The sequence below is a fragment of the Oikopleura dioica genome, chromosome 1 (genome assembly GCF_907165135.1).
Source record: "Oikopleura dioica chromosome 1, OKI2018_I68_1.0, whole genome shotgun sequence".
NCBI lineage: Eukaryota > Metazoa > Chordata > Appendicularia > Copelata > Oikopleuridae > Oikopleura > Oikopleura dioica.
Window position 1 is genome coordinate 3456979 of NC_137291.1, and position 17689 is coordinate 3474667.

General features: G+C 38.0%; 6 protein-coding genes and 1 long non-coding RNA gene across 7 annotated transcripts; 1 reads left to right on the plus strand and 6 right to left on the minus strand.

The window, feature by feature from the left end:
• Nucleotides 1–1213: 1213 nt before the first annotated feature.
• Nucleotides 1214–2367, plus strand: LOC145706961 (uncharacterized). Its single transcript, XM_081784429.1, has 3 exons — nt 1214–1401; nt 1441–1560; nt 1601–2367. The coding sequence occupies exons 1-3, from the start codon at nt 1223–1225 to the stop codon at nt 1977–1979; spliced, it is 678 nt and encodes a 225-aa protein (XP_081640555.1). The 5' UTR covers nt 1214–1222; the 3' UTR covers nt 1980–2367.
• Nucleotides 2287–3680, minus strand: LOC145711591 (hepatocyte growth factor-like protein). Its single transcript, XM_081789280.1, has 4 exons — nt 3507–3680; nt 3325–3455; nt 2714–3221; nt 2287–2672 (listed from the first exon to the last, which is right to left on the minus strand). Exons 1-4 carry the CDS (start codon nt 3678–3680, stop codon nt 2358–2360), a joined length of 1128 nt encoding a protein of 375 aa, XP_081645406.1. The 3' UTR covers nt 2287–2357.
• Nucleotides 3681–5562: 1882 nt separating this feature from the next.
• On the minus strand, nt 5563–6569 carry LOC145711205 (mannose-binding protein C-like). The gene is made up of 3 exons (XM_081788936.1): nt 6281–6569; nt 5924–6235; nt 5563–5874 (listed from the first exon to the last, which is right to left on the minus strand). Exons 1-3 carry the CDS (start codon nt 6425–6427, stop codon nt 5617–5619), a joined length of 717 nt encoding a protein of 238 aa, XP_081645062.1. The 5' UTR covers nt 6428–6569; the 3' UTR covers nt 5563–5616.
• LOC145711593 (uncharacterized) lies at nt 6556–8590 on the minus strand. The gene is made up of 6 exons (XM_081789281.1): nt 8401–8590; nt 8152–8361; nt 7972–8110; nt 7632–7786; nt 6788–6997; nt 6556–6747 (listed from the first exon to the last, which is right to left on the minus strand). The coding sequence occupies exons 1-6, from the start codon at nt 8524–8526 to the stop codon at nt 6556–6558; spliced, it is 1032 nt and encodes a 343-aa protein (XP_081645407.1). The 5' UTR covers nt 8527–8590.
• A 107-nt stretch (nt 8591–8697) lies between these two features.
• On the minus strand, nt 8698–11880 carry LOC145711594 (epidermal retinol dehydrogenase 2-like). The gene is made up of 6 exons (XM_081789282.1): nt 11727–11880; nt 10582–10956; nt 10446–10534; nt 10184–10399; nt 10061–10138; nt 8698–8880 (listed from the first exon to the last, which is right to left on the minus strand). Exons 1-6 carry the CDS (start codon nt 11851–11853, stop codon nt 8698–8700), a joined length of 1068 nt encoding a protein of 355 aa, XP_081645408.1. The 5' UTR covers nt 11854–11880.
• A 600-nt stretch (nt 11881–12480) lies between these two features.
• Nucleotides 12481–14463, minus strand: LOC145701749 (uncharacterized). Its single transcript, XM_081778971.1, has 4 exons — nt 14204–14463; nt 13506–13713; nt 13151–13440; nt 12481–13107 (listed from the first exon to the last, which is right to left on the minus strand). The coding sequence occupies exons 1-4, from the start codon at nt 14226–14228 to the stop codon at nt 12536–12538; spliced, it is 1095 nt and encodes a 364-aa protein (XP_081635097.1). The 5' UTR covers nt 14229–14463; the 3' UTR covers nt 12481–12535.
• A 1819-nt stretch (nt 14464–16282) lies between these two features.
• On the minus strand, nt 16283–17216 carry LOC145711387 (uncharacterized). Its single transcript, XR_014135172.1, has 2 exons — nt 16993–17216; nt 16283–16619 (listed from the first exon to the last, which is right to left on the minus strand). It is a non-coding gene; the product is annotated as an uncharacterized LOC145711387 (long non-coding RNA).
• Between the last annotated feature and the right edge of the window lie 473 nt (nt 17217–17689).

The window sequence follows — 17689 nt, forward strand, 5'->3', positions numbered from 1 at the left end:
GAGTTCGTTTCGAAGCCTCAGGCATTTTATTACATTTTAGTCTTATAATTTTATTTTAACGAATTTAAAAGAATCCTGAAAAGCATTAATCATCATCATTAGCGTAAAAGGTAATTTTCTATTTCCTTTCCTTACTGCACTGTACCATTTTAGACAGTAGAAAAGAATGAGGCGTGAAATAAAATGTTTGTTCAAGAGAGCAATGTTTGGGACTTTTGTCTTTGAGCTCTATCTGAGCCTGCCTCACTTCATTAAATTTAATAATCGTGCCATCTTAAAACTTGAACAAGCAAAATCGAAAAAATCAGCAGATTTGAGAAACATCAACTTTGAACTCAGAGAAAATTACAGAATGAGGAAGAAACTACCAGAGGAAGCGATTATAGTTTTGTCGCAATTGGGAGCGATGCTGTATGCTTTCATCACTGTTTTTCCCGTTTTTGGACACGTAAGCCTCTTTTTTCTTGAGTTTTCTAAAATATGTTTTCGACTCAAAAAGGCTTAATTTTGACATAAAAATGAGCTTTCTTAAAAAAATTGACTAATAAGCCGCTAAAATTTAGCTTTTTTTCTGATTTTTTAAAAATTTCAGCTTGTTCCGGAAATCAACTGTATTAATAACTCGTCTGATCCCTGTAAATGCGAAGAAAAAGACCTCAATTTCAATTTTTCTTCCGTTCAGCCTTCAGGAAATTTGTTCGGAAACGACCATAAATCAGACGATAAACTTTTCTTTTCACAACGAAATGGCTTCTTGCCAGGATTTTTATTGCTTTTTCCCCGCTTTTGAACTTGAAAAAAGACTTTTTCATCGACGAGTGGAATTCTTTGGCGACAGAATTGAAGCTCGTCTGCGAGAAAGACAGCCACAATGCGGTCATGATCTCTTTAGGAAAGTTGTTACGTAACTTCTCACTTTTCTAGCGCTAGTTATATAATTATCAATTGACGCCCCCTGACAACTTTGGAAAGGAACTTTTGGAGAAATCACGTCTATCTTTCTTTCAGGCTATATTTCGGACACCTTCGGACGGCGAAAATCATTGTTGTTTTATAACTGCATCTTTTTTGCTTCCATCGCGCTGCAGTTTGTTGGCCAAGGATTGGTCTTTTTCTCAGCGGCGCGGTTTTTTATTCATTTCAGGAAAAAGGGGTCAATGTTTTTTTTCAATTTTTTATCGAAAATTTTTCCGGAAAGACCCGGACAAGTGGAATAGCATTGATGCTACTAGCCGTTTTGTATGGATCTGAAATGGCGGAGAACCAAAATTTCGCATACATCATTTGGGCACTGTATTATTACTCCGGGACGGCGATGGCTTCTGTTGTTGCTTATTTTCTTCCAGATTGGAGAGCGCAAATGGCTGTCAACTTGACTTTATCCGCAATTTATTTCATCTTGTAAGATCAGTTCATAACTCAGATCTTTAAAAATTTAAGCTTGTTTCTGATTCCAGAATCGTCCGTTTTCAAAGCAAGCCGAGCAAGGGCCGAAGAAAAGCCAAAGTTTTACGATACCAGACCAAATCGATTCTATTTCCTGAGCATTTGTATTCTTAGGTAAACTCTTTTTCGACAATCACCCCGTCATTTCTTTTAGTTTTTCAATGTTCGCCTGCAACTTCATCTATTTCGGCCTCCTCTGGAACGGCGGCTCCCTCTCTCCGAACCCCTATCTCAACGTCTTCTACCTCGGCCTTCTTGGAACAATCGGAGCTCTTCTTCAAAAACCCCTGCTCAACATTTTCTCCTCGATAAAAATCGTGGCCTTCTCTTTCTACGCCTGTTCCGGGGTCATTTTCCTTGCACTCATTATTGGCGATGACTGGTGGACATCGATTCTCTGCTTTTTCGGGTTCTTTTGGATTTGCCTGACGTATATTAATGCGTACGATGCTGCTGCTACTTTTCCGGTTAATAATCGCTCGATTTCTTGCAGCATCTGGAACGGATTAAAGACAAAATTCGACCATTTTTAAATTCTAAAATGGTCAAAAAATGGTTCAAAAATGATGAAAAAATCCGCAAAAAAAGCTCTCTTTTAGCCAGATCAGCAATTTTGACACCCCCTTTTATGAAATATTTATCCCCGAAAATGCAGCTTGGAACTCTCGTCATCATCAGCGCCGCTTCAGCTTCTATTTATCTGATTCTTCCGCGAATTCCCCCTGAAATGCCGTTTTTCACGATGGCAGAAGCGAACAAGGTTTATGAAGAAACATATTTTTCTGGCGCAAGATATGAGAAAGGAAAAGAGAAGAAGGAGGATCTCCAGCAAATTTTCCTTGAAACTGCCTGATTATTTCATGTTTTTTTTTAATAAAGCAATCGATTATAAATACATAAATACAAAAAATTCATCCTTCGCAATTGTATTTGACAGGACAGTACTCCCATCTCACGTCTGGATCCGTGGTATAACACCATGCTCCACCAGCGTCCCCATCGTGGTCGGAGCAAAAGTTGTGCGACGAGTTCTCAGGCGCAGATTTTGGACGGTGCGGTTTTCGAGCGTCCCAGCGCTGGCAATCGAGACCGGAGATGGTTTGACTTAGTCGGTTTTCTTGCTTCAGGGAGTATTCGCCGATTTGGCCGGGGAAACAGTCTTCTTGTTTTAAGGGTGGCTCGCCGTTTTCATCGCATTTTGGGATCGAGCAATATTCAAAACGGACCTTTGAATTCTTTATTATTAGAAAGAAATCGGATTCTTTACCTCAGGATCGACTGTATAACACCAAGGACCTTGTTTATCCCCATCTGGGTTTCGACAAAAACTGTGTCCTTCCCCAAGATCAACTGGCTGATATTTGGGAATGTGAGGAAAACCAACGTTCCATTGCTGACATGCTCGGCCGGTTTTCGTGACATTGACTGTCCCAGAATAGCGGAAATCAGGTGACCAGCAGGATCGACGAGAGCTGATCGGTACGTTTGGATTGATGACTGGGACGGCTCGGGGAATGTCGTAAAGGATTTTTTCTGGTGGCTCGTTGGTTAGGGTCGTGGGGATCTCGGTTGTGATGGAAGTCGTGGTCGTTGTTGTTGATGATATTGTCGTTTCTTTTGCCATTTTTGTCGTTGTTGTTGTCGTCGTTGTTGTTGTGCTTGTTGTTGCTGGGGAAGTTGTTGTTATTGTCTTTTGTTCTGTTGTTTTCAATCCAGCAAGCTGCTCATTTGAAATAAGGGCTGCTCGAAGAGCTTCTCTTCTCTCAGTCGTGTGTCTTAAAGTCAAATTTGAAAAAACTCATTGAAAAAATGATGCCTGAAAATTTTCAATTCAACAAAAAACAGAAATTAAAACAAAAAACGGGGCCGAGATTAAACCTGATGGTACTGAAGGGAGTGGTTTCAGTTCGCCAAGTTGTCGTTGATGTTGTTTCAATAGATGTTGTTGTTGGCAATACCTCATCATAGTTGTCAACTGGATAGCTTGTTGGAATCACTGGTCGTTGCTCCTAAAATACGAGATTGGTTTTGAAGAAAGGTTTTGAAAATTTTTTTATTACTTTTCGAGGAAAATAATTGTCAAGACTCAAATCTTCGAAGATTTCGTTTTCTTCTGTTGTTTCAAAGCTCTCTGTTGTTGTAATTTCTGTTGTCGTTTCTATTTCTGGTTCTTTTGGCCGCTTTTTGCAAGCAAAAGAGACCTGAAGAATTGATAAAAGCTTTATAAGTTTCATTTTAGTTTGTGTCACAAACTTTCTTACTTCAAGAGTTTTTCAAGTAACAAGTGTATATTTGGCGCCACCAGAACGTGCACGAGTTAATTTGCGTGTATTTTGAGTGAGTCACGTTGTTGAGATAAGCTACACTTATAATTGCATGGCAACATAAATAAAGTAAATGAAACATAATTCTGCCTTTTATAAAAAAATCGTTTTTTGAATGAAAAAGGCTCCAAGGCGCTATTACTCTTTAAAATAAAAGGTTAATTGATCTGATTTTTTACTGCTAAAATATTTTTACCTGAGACTACAGATGGCGGTCCTTAGCTCATTTGAAAGTAAAAGTCGTTCATTTATATTCAAGAATACCAGTGAGCCGAAAATTGTCTCCAGAATGCTTTGTGAGAAAGAAATGATTGAAGGCAATTTTGAGGATCAAGATCTCTTCTGTCATTCATCGCCAATGAGAAATTTTTTTGTAAAAATTGGTTTTTGGACGATTATTGGTTTCCTCCTCGGCGAGAGCTTCAAAATTCAAGGAAGAAAAATCAAAAAAAAATTTTCCGATGAAGAAATTTTTCGAGAAATCGAGAAACTGCAGAGACATATTCATCTCGTTGATCAAGCGAGATTTTCATTCGAAGATCTGAGAGAATCAAGCGGACAGATTCATTTTGCCGTTTTGAATGTTCATACTCAATGGGAAAAACGATGCCATTTCGAAGGCCCTCTCGTCATCAAGACGAACTCGCTTGTCCACAATTTAGTGAAGAATTATCCAAATAAGACGCGAACAGTTACCGTTCTGTATGGAACAAACAGTTTGATAACCAAGGGAGAAAGCTCAGAATATCACGTCAAGGTATTTTAGAAATTATTCGAGTCCATCCTAAATTTTTTTAAGAAATTGGAGAAATTCGCGTTCCTAAAAGAAGAAGAAGCGCTTGATCGAAAAATAAGAGAGAAAGCTGAAGAAAAAATTTTGAATATCATTCTCCCAGTCAAAGGAAGAGGCGATGCATTATCGAGATTTCTCGTTAATTTCGAAGAAATGAGGAAAAGTCTGAAGCTGAAAATGACGATTGCTGTGCATGAGGAAACGATGGTTTCGACGAAAAATTTTCTTGAAGAAAAATATTTATCGTTGCTAGAATCAGGCATTTTACAAGTTGTTCCCTGTTTTCAAAAGCCTTTTAGTCGCGCAGGAAATGTTTCTTTATCAGACTAATTTTATGTTAATCAAATAAGGAGCATCTTGAAAGAATGTGTATCTAATGGAATCGAAGCTCTAGAATCATCTGATCTCTTCTTCATCTGCGATGTCGATCTTATTCTGAGCGAAAACGCAATCCAAATCGTGAAAAGTTTCACTGGCGAAAATCGAATTTTCTTCCCAATCATCTTCAGGTTCAATGGCTTCGATGAAACAATAATGATTTTCTAGTGAGTATGAAAAATCTTTTGAAGAAAAAATAGCAATCGCGGAGAATCAAGGCTACTGGAGATCGACTGCTTATGGAATGGTCGCGATGACGAAAAAGACTTATCTTGAGACCCCTGGTTTCAATTTGAATCTGACTGGATGGGGAGGAGAAGATGTTCTTTTTGCCGAAGAAATTCTCAAATCAAAGGTTTATTATAAAGATTGACCTCTATGACAAATTCTTAAGATCGATTTTTTCCGAGGAAATGTGGAAAACATCATTCACCCGTGGCACCCAAAACACTGCTCATTGTCGAACCAGAAACATTCGGCAAGCTGTTTAGCTGTCAGAGCTTTGAACAAGATTTCGTCAAGAAATCTTCTTAAGAATTTTTATCACAGCTCATTTGCAAATCAAAAATAACGATAAAAAAAGAGTGTTTTTTATTTGAAATTGTAAGATCTGAACTCGCGAGTGCTATAGGTTTTAGCATTTCCGCGAAAGAAGATTCAGGGAGAATTTTTTTCTTAGCACACATCTTCGTATCTGCAGACGATACCGAGGGGACCATCACAAGAAACGTCGTTCCAATTGCTATTTGGATTCGCCTGGACACAGTTCTCCATCCCGTCAGCGTTGTTGGGCTCGAATTGGTCCCAGCTAGTAAATGGGAGATCTTTTCGTTTCAAGTCTTTGAATTTTCTGCCATTTTTTGTTCGCTTCATTCCAAGCCAGTCGGATCGATCAAGACCATCGCGAGCAGATTTAAAATCGTCAAATTCTTCCTGAAATAGAATTATTCGACTTTCGGCGAAAAATATGGCTTAAACTAACCATTGTCTCGAAATGAGCAAGTTCTCCACCAGTTAGCCGACAGATTTTTTTAGCCAAATTCCAAGTGGTTTTGACATTTGTCGGAAAAGATTCGAATCGTGCGCATTTCTTCGGAAGATTCGTGCCGAATGTGCGGACTACCAAGTCTTTGACCTCGAAGTCAGACTCAACAGTTTTGAAGGTCTGAGATCCAAGGAAAAAATCTATAGGTAGATTTTCGATGTTCTCCCCGAGTCCCTCGGAAACAAGAACTGCTCTGTAAATTCCATCAATTTCTGTTCTCTTGTAAATTTTACCGTCTTCACCAAACCACTACGAAGTCGTGAATTCGGGAACAATTGTCAATACCGATCTCACCTGATTAACAGTTATTTCCATAAATTCACCATCCGTGCAATCATTGAAGATGTAATCATCAACCTCATTTTTCGGGTTCACGAACTCTTCATTGATGTAAGTTTTGTCATTGTAGTAGTCCAATGGCCACACCACACCCTGATACATTCCTCCTGACACTGCTCTTATACCAAGAGCACGGCTGGAGATGATATACGACCATGAACTTGTATGGGATTAGAATCTATACTCAGTGAAATTATATCAAAACTTAATATCAATAATGCTATTGAAAGCTAAAGAATATAAATCCCAGTCCTTCTCAATTTACTAAATTTTGAAAAATTGCACTCGACCTTGACTTTCACCTCGTATTCGCTTGAAGATCTCGCTGGGCAGGCTGTTTGAAACTCTTTTGAGTCAATCGCTACAACAGGCGTGCTTCCGATCAAAGTTTCTTCGCAAGTTGCATCCCGAACCGGTGGGGTCTAGAAAAATGATAAAAAGGAAGTGATAATTGTTCTTTACCATAGCAGGCGGAGGAACTTCTCCAAACGATCGAATTTCCAGGTCTTTGACCAGAAAATCGGAGTCAACAGTTTTGAACGTTTTTCCACCAAGAACGAATCGGACATCTTCTTCTTCTTTGTCCTCAGGAAGTCCATCGGAAACCATTACAGCCCTCCAAATTCCATCGACTTCCGCTCTCCTGTATATTTTGTTGTTTTCGCCGAACCACTATATTTGATTTGAAAAATTTTTCATTGAAAGGAGTTTAGATGAATGTAAATAACATTCTCGGGGCAAAATCCTAACCCTCAGGTTTCTTGTCCTTATGTGAGAGCCCGTGCTCTGAGGATTCGAATGGTATATAGTTCTGGGGCTGACTCATCGGTAATGACGTCATTTTGGATAGTGAAGGGCCGTATGGGGTTAACCTATAGCTACCGCTAATTTTTAATTGAATATAGGAACCTATATTGATTTTGGGCTCATTCGAAAGTGCAGCTCGAAATCTACTAGCGGGCCTACAAATCTGGGTCAACCAACCGGTTTTCAATTTTTGACCACGTGGTTAGGTGGCTCTAGAATTTTTTCCCCTGGGAATTTTTCCTCCCGCATGATCCCCGCTCGTAGATCTCGACCTGCTCTTTCGAATGAGCCCAAAATCTGCATACTTTTATCAGCAAACTTAAAAGTTACAGGTGTCGGTTGTTTTCAACCAATCACAGAGACCCTATGACGTCATTTCTGATGACTAAGACCCAAAACCTATACCATTCGACTCCCCAGATCACGGGCTTTTAGATGAGCACAAAAAACATGGGGGTCTGGATTTGGTCCCGAGAATGTCATTTTCATTCATCTTTACCTGATTAACAGTGATTTCCATGAACTCTCCATCTGTGCAATCATCGAAGAGAAAGTCGTCATCATTATTAGGGTTATCATATTCTTCATTAATATAGAATTCGTCATTCTGCCAATCTACTGGCCAAACAACACCCTGGTATTGTCTTCCGGAAACTGCTCTCAAAGAAAATGCATTGCTGCTAAGAATAAATGACCAGGAACTTGCAAGGGATAAGAATACGAGTTTCATTAAAAACGTCAAAAGAGACTTTCATCTAAAAAAATCGTCTCTTTTGAGAAAAAAACAAGCGTTATTCATATCCCTTTCCTTCCAACTGCTAGAACTTTTGCGAAATTGCATTCGACTTTAGCTTTGATTTCGTATTCGTCAGCAGATTTTACGCCACAAACAGTACTGAACTCCTTTGAGTCAATCGCTGGTACTGGCGTGCTTCCGATTAAAATTTCCGAGCAAGTTGCCTCTCGAATCGGCGGGGTCTAGAAAAATACTTAAACAGGAACAGATTATTGTTGTTTACCATCGCAGGAGGAGGAACTTCTCCAAACGATCGAATTTCTAGGTCTTTGACCAGAAAATCGGTGTCAACAGTTTTGAATGTTTTTCCACCAAGAACGAATCGGAGAGCCTCGTCCTCTTTGTCCTCAGGAAGTCCATCGGAAACCATTACAGCCCTCAAAATTCCATCGATTTCCGCTCTCCTGTAAATTTTGTTGTTCTCGCCGAACCACTAGATTTGATTTTATAAACACTCATGAAAAAAAAATACCTGATTAACGGTTATTTCCATGAACTCTCCATCTGTGCAATCATCGAAGAGAAAGTCATCATCATTATTCGGGTTATCATACTCTTCGACAATATGAAATTCGTCATTTCGCCAATCTACTGGCATAACAACACCCTGGTATCTTCTTCCTGAAATTGCTCTCAGAGAAAACGCTCTGCTGCTCAGAATATATGACCATTTACTTGTAAGGGACGAGACTAACATTTCCATTAAAATATTTAAAAGAGACGTCCTCTCAACAATAATCGTCTCTTTTGATGAAAACGAAGCGATAATTCATATCCCTTTCCTTCCAAGTGCGGCGAGTTTTGCGGAACTGCATTCGACTTTCACTTTTAACTCATATTCTTGCGCAGTTTTTACGCCACAAACAGTATCGAACTCCTTTGAGTCAATCGCTGTTACTGGCGTACTGCCAATTAAAATTTCCTTGCAAGTTGCCGTCCGAATCGGTGGAGTCTAGTTAATAAATTTATTAAAAAAAAAAATTTTTCTTTACCCATTCTGGTTGTTCGACAAATGATCGTTGGGGAGATGTCTGAATGGTTAAAATAATTGAAGTTATAAATTTTATCTCTTCTTACCAAGGACTCGCCACGTGAGAAGTCAAGAAGGAAAAAAAGTAAATTCTTCATCCTAAGTGCAAAGGGTCTGCTACTGACAATCAGAAGAGAAGATTTCGTATTTATAGGAGTAGGATCGGGGATAGAGAGCAATTCAAATGGGTAAAATACGCCATCAAGTATAGCGCGCCCCGCCGCAGACTACGTCATATGCATCAAAAGTTCTAATCTTTATTACAGTGAAATCTCAGAATTCGCGAAACCGAAATTTTTGCAATCATTCTCAAAAAGCTATTCCGGCGAAACTTCTCCGGAGAGAGTGCGCCAAGTCGATGATGAAAAAGTCTTTTTCGAGAAAGAGCTTTTTTCGCGATTTTTGGGCTTATCATCTCTCGAAAGACGCGAAAGTCGCGAAAATGATGTGAGAAAATAATTATTGCGCATATTTTTTTCTTTAGTACGCGTATTAACAATTAAACTAAAAAAATCCAAATTATTTTTCTCTCCTCGACAAGGGAAAAATCTCTGGATAAACTTCAATTCAACTTGGATTCTTTTTTTTATTGTTACAAATAAAAAATTGTGCAGTAGTTCCGCAAGGAGGGAGAATCTTATCAGTATACGTCGCTAATTAAGGCTCTTAAAAAAGCTCTTGAGTCGCTTAAACGATTTAGGCTAAACCTCGTCTCTTTAATCTTTAAAATTATCTTATCATCTAAATTGACTTTTCGAAGAAACTTTTAGATAGCATCAAACTCGCGATACGATACATAACTATTAAATACATACGTCGCATTCAAAAGTTCAGATAGATATTTTGAAAGAAGCGGTTAACCGGAAAACTCAGCAGCGGTTTCGGATTAACTCCCCTGCCCGCAACTTACTTAAACCTCCAAGAAAATTCAGCAATACGGTTTTCAAAATAAGGGGAATTCTGAAGTAGGCGCAGCGAAATACGGCTGTATCATTTTATTTATAATCTTTGATTAATAATCAGTAAAAATAATTTATTGAGTCTTCTGTCTTCCGCGGAACTAAAGAAAAATTAACGACCGTATTAATTAAATTTTACTTACAGTATTCATCGACTCAAAGTTCCCGCCCCACTTGCAGAGGTGCAAAAATGCTTTTCTCGGAAAAATAGCTTGGCAAAACTAAAAGATAGAAATCAGCTCTAGAATATTTTCAATCGGATTTACATCAAGTGCAGTTAGCCGTCCGGGAAGAAGAACCTTATCAGCGTCAGTTTCGATCGCTTTGACAATGTCGTCAATGACAGATTGCGGCTCTAGAATCGCAGAAACCAGCGGTCGATTTGCTTGGAAACCGTCGAAGAAACCGGTGTTGATGGCGTAGGGGCAGATCCAGGAGACCTTGATGTCTTTGTTGTCCCGAAACATTTCCATCGAAAGAGTCTGAAATTTTTGGTTTCAATTTCTAGCGCAAGAAACGAGCTCTTACGTCAGCAAAATGAGCAGCAGCAGCTTTACTGGCGCAGTAATCGGTCAGACCAGGAACGGCGAAATATCCAGCGGCAGAGGCGATAGAAACTAGAAAAAAGGGAATGAAGTTTTTCAGTTCAAGATTTCTCGCTTACCAATATGTCCCTTGTTCTTCTCCATCATTTTGGGCAAGAACGCCTTGGTCGTCCAAAAGTGCGAAATCGCGTTGACCTCAAAAGTCTTCAAAATCATCCTGTCGTCCGAGTCGATCAAGCTCTTTCCTCCAACAACACCTGCGTTGTTCACCAAGATCGTCACATCTCCGGCGACTTTGACGGATTCCTTTGCGACGGCGTAGACCTCTTCTCGGTTGCTGACGTCGCATTTGAAGGCGAAGGCTTTTCCGCCAGAGTTGTTGATTTCGTTGACGGTTTCAATGTTTCCCTTGACATTGACATCCCAGCAAATGACTGTCACTCCCTTAGCAGCGAGTTGTTTTGAAACTCCTGCTCCTAGGCCACTTCCAGCGCCTTAGTTTTGAATCAAAATTTAGGATCATCTATTTTGTATTGATTTTAGCCAATTTGGAGAATGCGCGCGAATTTCAAATTCGAAATTCAAGCAAAATTACGAATTTCAAATTTCAATATTTTTTTTGTAATTATTTTAAGGGATTTCTTAATGAAGAAACTCTAGTACAGAAATTAATTTTCATAAGGGGAAACACCTTGAAAAGACGGGCTGAAAACATTGATACTCGCGAAAAACCCCATTTTGGGCCATTTTCAAAATCGAACTTGTTTTTCCTGCTCTTAGATAGAGCCCTAAATCAATAATAACTGTCTTCCTTGATCCCTGATCTACAATCTCTAGTACAGGCATGTGATTCCGTCAAGGATTGTAGAATTTTTCTTAACAAGATGTTTTTTAACTGATTTTTGCCATTTTTTTGACTTTCTTTGCTCTCTAGCGCCTGTAAGTGGTTAGATATTTTATCAAATCTATTTTTTTCTAATTCAGTTTTCTCCAAGCTTTCTAAAGAGCCCTTATTCATCTGATGATGTCGACTTTGAAAAGTCGAAAATATTGCAAATTTTTTCTAAGTAAAATTTTTCGTTAAAATAAGGCATTTTCAAAGCTGTGTCACGACTTACCACGTGACGGACTTCCTTTGACATAATATATGAAAATGATCGCCAGACAACGGAGATTCCAAAAATATATCACATAAAAGCTCTCGATGATATTTTTCAAATCGGGAGGGGATCCCTTAAGGAAAAATTATTTTTGATGAAAATACCTGTAACAAGTGCAACTTCTCCGTCCAAAGATTTTCTAGGGCTCGGGAGCGGAAAAAGCAAAATAGACTTGACAATTTCATAAAAACACAAAATCAGCGGTTTCAAATCGTTTTCCCAAGAAATCATTACTGCTCTCTTTTCTTATATTTTTTTTACGAGAATGAGATTTTGGACTTGATGAATTTTTATTTGACTAGAGGGTCGGTTACGTAACTTGATCGGCTTCAGAAGGCATGGTCGAGAGATTTTGGCAGAAAGAGGAGAAAAATTATGTAAACAAAAATGCACCACTCGATCACTTGAACAACTGCGATGGTTAATGCTCGTTTCGGGGATCCTCGGGCCATTCTAGGGCATGATTCATGAAAATCTTCTTTTAGCAGAGAAACAATGTACCTTTGGACCTGTTGAATTTTGGCTTGGCTTTCATAGTATGTGTTTGTTATTAAAATCGAGGCTCGTTTTGATGCTTTTTTGATCTTCTCCGGAATATCTCCTGGTAATTGAAATTGCTTGACTCTAAGTTGGCTCATTTTTTTTATTTTGAATCATTTCCTGTCCTTTTCAAGAGGTTTTGCTTGATACCTTACCTGTAAAGAAACCTGAGACAGGGCCTGTTTCCTATTTTTTGGACCCTGTTCTGTCTGCCTGATTGAAAAAAGGACTCATTTTCGGCCTGTAGTAACTCATTTTCATTGATAATTTATTATCTTATTGTATTTTTAAAGTATATTTATTTTATATGAATAATGACATGGATAGAAGTCGTTACAAAGCAGAATTGAAAGTACAGAAGGCAAAATTTCTTTCAAGTTTTTAAAGAAAATAACACTTTTTCATTTTTTTTCTTCACATAATATGGCATGAACTTTTCTCCTCGTATCTGGAACTCTTTGGAATGGCCGATTTCAAGCTCGTTATACTCGCGTCCTCTGTGTCTTTGACTTTCGGCATGATGCACGAAAACAAGGAGGACTCCTTGAGACTTCCTCGACGCCCTTTTTTTATGAAAGCGAGGAAAAGATTTTCGGCGCTGGGATTTTGTGAAAGAACTCCCCGCTGCGGAAGATTTGGAAATTGAGGCACAATCAAGCTTGGTTGAATTTGTTTCTGGATTGTCGATTTTTCGAGGCGCTAGAATGGGCGCTTGCTCGGGCTTCGTTTCGACTTGTACTTTTGGTGCTTCAGGGGAAGAGATGATTTCAGTTGTTTTTGGTTCCTCGGATTTTGGAGAACCTTGTACTTTTTCGTCCTTGTTTGTGTTGATTTCTGTTTTGGATTGTTCTTTTTTCTCCGCGGAATCGGGAATTTCTGAAGAAGAATTGTTTGTTGTGGTCCTTTCTGCTGATGCTTGTTCAAATGATTCTAGGGCTTCGATTTCTAGAAAAAAAAATGAAAATGAAAAAATTGCGAATTTTCTTACCAGATTCAGTTTTCTCCTCTTTTTCTTCATTTTCTCCTTTCTTCCATTCCGAAACCGCTTCCTTCTTACAATCAGCAGCATCTGTATTTGAAACCACATCTTTCGACTGTTCTGGTTCTTCTTTTAATTCTGGCTGTTCTCCACTCGCGGTTTGATTGATTAAATTCGACGCTTCCGGCTGCGGTTTTTTCGCTTGAGATTTGGAGTTTTTCGAGAATCGCTGGGATTTGCGCACTTCTGAAGGACGAACAAGATTTTCTGACGAGATTTCGGCTTGGCATTCTTCGAGGCTGAAGAATATCGTGAAAAGTTTGAAAAAAATGAAGCGAATTTTCGGGCTTGAAAGAAAAGATACCGTCTAGCAATCTCAGCCTCTCGAATTTCGGCAGCAAGGAGCTCAATCGCGAAATTAATCGTCTCGGTGACAATTTCTTCTGCCATGATTTTCGTCTCGGATTCAAAGAACTCTTCTTCCTCGTCCTGAAATTGAGCCTCGCAGGTGTCGTCCAAATCGTTCAGCATTGATTCAAGAAGATTTGCGCTGGATATTTTTCGGCCTTGCTCTTAAAATTGATGATTATTTTTTCGTTGAAAAGCATTAACAATTTATCAAACTGAGCGTTTAGATTATTTGACGGGCAGAAATGGAAGTTAAAATTAGCTAGAGGGAGAGAGAGACAGAAGAAGTCCAAATATATTATACTTGGTGAATCGCTCAGTTTTATGATCAAAAAAATTGAAATTTACAAATTGAAAATCGAGTTATGGTTTTTTCGATAATTGTCTCTATCAGAGGCTCTCAAAAATAAAACTCAAAATTATAAAAAGTGACCACTTTGACCTTAAATTTAGCAAATTTCTTGTGGAACAATATAAAAACTCTTCTGACAAATTGAAAATCTAAGATAGAGGGTATTAAGAAAGCCCATTTGATTCCCCTTATCATTAACATTTTCCGAGTTATTCAACGGTAAAGTTGCGGAAATTAAAGGCAGTACCCTTAATGAAAAGCGAAATGAAAGGCTCATAATAATTTTCTCGAATAATCAGTACCTTCTGAGCTTATCTTCCTCTCCATTCTAGCTGCCTTTTTCCTGCTTTTCTCCTCTTCCTCCTGCTCTCTCCTTAGCTCTTCTTCGTCTTCTTCGGCTATTGTCCTCAATGAATAGGTTCCGCTCTCGAAGTATTCAAAATTCGCCGAATGAAAATAGTCGTCCAAACTTTTTGGCGTTTTTTTCCAACTCTCGAATTCAAGAATTCATAAAAAAAGGGCTGAGAAAAAAGCGCTGACAGGCTTGGCAAGCTGAGCAGCAAAAAAACTACTGCTGTGGCCCGGGGCGGAGCACCAACTGCACCTCGCCAATCTCGCGAAATTTAAATTTTTCACCTGCAATTTGTGGCTCATCACACCGCCGCAAACTAAACCCACAAAACATAATTATGCGCAGCGCTGCGAATCTTGGTTTTGAAAAATATTGAACCTTAAAGATATTTCCCTAAGGTTAAGCAACCTGTTTTGAACATTCGTCACAAAGCTGTTATCTTATTTTTTTAATTAAATTTTATTTAATTAGAAAAAAATATTCAAAATCAATTAAAATGGTTTTATTAATAATAAATAAAATAATAAGTTAATTTTTTTTAGTATAATTCTTTAATTTAAGGGGGCGATTTTTGACTGGCGCTACAGACAAGAAAATCTTAGATTTTCAATTTTTCTCTTCATATTTAGATAGAAACATCTACGACCTACGAACATCTCCCTCGAAATTTGTTTTTGTCATCAAATTTTTGAGAAATAGAGCTCAGAAGCAACTCATCTCTCCAAAATTCTCGATTTTCGCACATTTTCAACTTCGAATATCTTGAGTCAGGTAACAGGAAAAGAAATTTGATTCACATTTTTCTGAAGCTGAACCCCTTTCTAAGGAACATCCATGAGGAAATTCTGTAAACATAAATAAATATGATGTTTTCTTCTATGTTACATAAATTATGTATAGGCTTCCCGCACTATTTTCGATTTTGCAGGATCTTGTGCCAAATGACATGAAACTCAGTGAACATATGTATCAAGACACGCAAAAAAATCCTGCACTAGCAGATTTTCAAAAAGACCCAATCTTCTGACCTTTTTCGGCCAATAAATAGAGAGAAAAAAAGCACTAAAGTCAATCAAATCGATTTTTAAGGGTGTTCCGACCCCTATCTTGATATTTTCAACCTCACCAGATGAAAGCTGAGCGTCTTCTCTTTCACCAGGATGTAAAATTTTTATGGTCGGAGTACTCCTTCATGATTTCACGGAGCTTCAAAGTCGAGCAAAAGTGTCAGATACGGAATTTCAAAATTTCCAACTTCCGATAGAGCTGTGCTACAGACATGTTTGATAGCTAGAATTGAAGCTCGTAATGCACTGAGTTGAGTCGACCATGTTTTGACTGACCAACCGGTCATTTTCGATGAACCAGCCGGTACAATTGGATTTTTGCCTCAAATATCGATTTTTGGGATCTAAAAATAAAAAAAAAATAGATTTATCACGAATTTTAATTTTGAACCGATGTTGAACCGGGTGGTTGAAGCCGCGGTTTATCGCGGTTAATTTCAATTACTACATAAAACTCCTCGATATGGGTTTTTTATTGAACCGAATACTAAATCAAATCGTTCTGTGATGAAATAAAAGTGAACCGTCGATTAACCGGGTGGTTAGACACGTGGTAAAACGTGGTCAAGTGCAATATATGATAAATACCCTCCGATATGGGTATTTTATTGAGCCAAACAATCAATCAAAGCGGCCAAGCCTAATTATGTAGCTACAGTCCAAAATCGAGAAAGCTGTTTCTACCCTCTTAATAAAAAAAAGATTTAAATTTTTTTTTGTTATATTTTTTCAAAAATAAGGGTGTCATCATCATAAATTTAAAAATTTAATTAAAAATTAAAAACAATTGCTCCGATAGTCATCCTTTCTTCTTCCTGCTGAAAATCTAGCGAAAAATTGCCATTTTCTCCCTCAAAAAGTACAACCCTTTTTGAAAAGGTTATTTCGCTAGTAAAGCTCTCATTTTTTCTCTCTTCAAAAATGTCATTCTCACGCTGAAAAAGAAAGAACGCTCCCTTATTTCTTCAGAATCGAAGCAAAAATTCTTGTCTCCAATCGCCTCTTGAAAATCTTTGGCACAATGCTCTCTTCTGTTTGAATTTCAATCGTCAATATTTTATCCGCTCATAAATCAAACGAAATCATTTTCTGTTTCATTTTTTTCACGAAAGAGCATCATTTCCTGACTCGACAAAGGATCTATCAAGTAAGCCGCCGAAATCGTCCTCGTCGTCTTGGTCATTTTCTTCTTCCTCGATTCTTTCGGTGGATTCGTCGTCGTCGGAATAATTGGCGGCGAGGACGGCGGAGGAGAAGATGTCGTCGGGATCGGGGTCTGTCAGGTCTGACTCATTTCGGCTAGAATGATATGAAGTAATGTTTGGTTAGGGTTAGGATAAGGGTGAAAATACACATCAAATTTGGAACATTAATAATCAAAAGATGAAGTAGATAAAATTTTTTCTTAAAAATCAGATGGCCATCAGAAGGCCTTGGTTCATTCTAGATCTGATTAAAATCATAGCCTGTAGATTTTTGCACATAAAAAGTAGCTTCGAATGCACTCAAAGTATCATTTTAAAATGATCTCGAAAAGGAGTTTTAACAGGTTGTGTTCGATATTTCTTGTACCAATTGTACTTTTAAATCACTTCAAAATGAAAACTTGTGGGTTATGACGAAGTCTGCTATACAAACCGTTTTGGTTGTCAAATAAATAAAAAATTCTTACGTTAAAGTTTCTGCCATAGAAATTATTTCCCAAAATAAAGCAGCAAAAACTTTTCTTCCTTGATTTCCACTTCTCTGAGTTCGAGCTTTTCTTTCTGTTTTCGTAACGAAAAATTCTTTCTTCTCTTCTGAAAAATTTGTCTCCGTCAGGTGGTGGTTAACTGCTTGAACTTTGCTCGAGAGCAGCTTCTTTTTTTCTGAGCGCGGCAAGAAATACGCTGATTATCTATTGATACAGTTTTGATTATTTAGGCCCGCTTCTCTCAGTCAAGTTCTTAGCTAAACAGAAAAAGCGTTGAATAAAATGCACAAAATGAAGAATTGGAAAAAAGAAACGATAGCGGCGTCTATTTGAAAATGAAAAAGGGAGAACTATCTCATAGTTTCGATTTTATTATTTTATAATTCATATTATTTTCTGGAACCAAGCTCTTTTGTTTTATATCTGTGATCTTCAGAAGATTGGTAGTTTTTTATTGATAGTGTGGGCTTTTTATTGTCCTTTTTGAACAAGAATTCCCGCTCGATTTGACTCAAAATCATCAAAAACTCGAGACGAAGTCCAAAAAATAATCTCAAAATTGAAAATTTTGGGATAATTTTTCAAATTTTTGCACAAAACTGGAAAACCAGAATTATTTTTAAAGAACGAATCGACAAAAAATGGTTATTTTTGACTCAAAATCAAAAGCTTACAT

What these genes read in the sequence shown, in the direction of transcription:
- LOC145706961 (XM_081784429.1), top strand. Translation starts at nt 1,223, where the DNA reads ATGCTACTAGCCGTTTTGTATGGATCTGAAATGGCGGAGAACCAAAAT. An exon ending in TCCGCAATTTATTTCATCTT is followed by an intron (nt 1,402 to 1,440) that starts GTAAGATCAGTT and finishes TAAAAATTTAAG; the next exon opens with CTTGTTTCTGATTCCAGAAT. An exon ending in CTGAGCATTTGTATTCTTAG is followed by an intron (nt 1,561 to 1,600) that starts GTAAACTCTTTT and finishes CATTTCTTTTAG; the next exon opens with TTTTTCAATGTTCGCCTGCA.
- LOC145711591 (XM_081789280.1), bottom strand. Translation starts at nt 3,680, where the DNA reads ATGAAACTTATAAAGCTTTTATCAATTCTTCAGGTCTCTTTTGCTTGC. An exon ending in ACAATTATTTTCCTCGAAAA is followed by an intron (nt 3,456 to 3,506) that starts GTAATAAAAAAA and finishes CTCGTATTTTAG; the next exon opens with GAGCAACGACCAGTGATTCC. An exon ending in GTTATACAGTCGATCCTGAG is followed by an intron (nt 2,673 to 2,713) that starts GTAAAGAATCCG and finishes AAGAATTCAAAG; the next exon opens with GTCCGTTTTGAATATTGCTC.
- LOC145711205 (XM_081788936.1), bottom strand. Translation starts at nt 6,427, where the DNA reads ATGTATCAGGGTGTGGTGTGGCCATTGGACTACTACAATGACAAAACT. An exon ending in TGGAAATAACTGTTAATCAG is followed by an intron (nt 6,236 to 6,280) that starts GTGAGATCGGTA and finishes ACGACTTCGTAG; the next exon opens with TGGTTTGGTGAAGACGGTAA. An exon ending in TTGCTCATTTCGAGACAATG is followed by an intron (nt 5,875 to 5,923) that starts GTTAGTTTAAGC and finishes ATTCTATTTCAG; the next exon opens with GAAGAATTTGACGATTTTAA.
- LOC145711593 (XM_081789281.1), bottom strand. Translation starts at nt 8,526, where the DNA reads ATGCCAGTAGATTGGCGAAATGACGAATTTCATATTGTCGAAGAGTAT. An exon ending in TGGAAATAACCGTTAATCAG is followed by an intron (nt 8,362 to 8,400) that starts GTATTTTTTTTT and finishes AATCAAATCTAG; the next exon opens with TGGTTCGGCGAGAACAACAA. An exon ending in TGGAAATCACTGTTAATCAG is followed by an intron (nt 6,998 to 7,631) that starts GTAAAGATGAAT and finishes AATCAAATATAG; the next exon opens with TGGTTCGGCGAAAACAACAA.
- LOC145711594 (XM_081789282.1), bottom strand. Translation starts at nt 11,853, where the DNA reads ATGATTTCTTGGGAAAACGATTTGAAACCGCTGATTTTGTGTTTTTAT. An exon ending in GAAGAACAAGGGACATATTG is followed by an intron (nt 10,535 to 10,581) that starts GTAAGCGAGAAA and finishes CCTTTTTTCTAG; the next exon opens with TTTCTATCGCCTCTGCCGCT. An exon ending in CTGCTGCTCATTTTGCTGAC is followed by an intron (nt 10,400 to 10,445) that starts GTAAGAGCTCGT and finishes CAAAAATTTCAG; the next exon opens with ACTCTTTCGATGGAAATGTT.
- LOC145701749 (XM_081778971.1), bottom strand. Translation starts at nt 14,228, where the DNA reads ATGGAGAGGAAGATAAGCTCAGAAG. An exon ending in GAGGAAGATAAGCTCAGAAG is followed by an intron (nt 13,714 to 14,203) that starts GTACTGATTATT and finishes ATCAATTTTAAG; the next exon opens with AGCAAGGCCGAAAAATATCC. An exon ending in GAGGCTGAGATTGCTAGACG is followed by an intron (nt 13,441 to 13,505) that starts GTATCTTTTCTT and finishes GATATTCTTCAG; the next exon opens with CCTCGAAGAATGCCAAGCCG.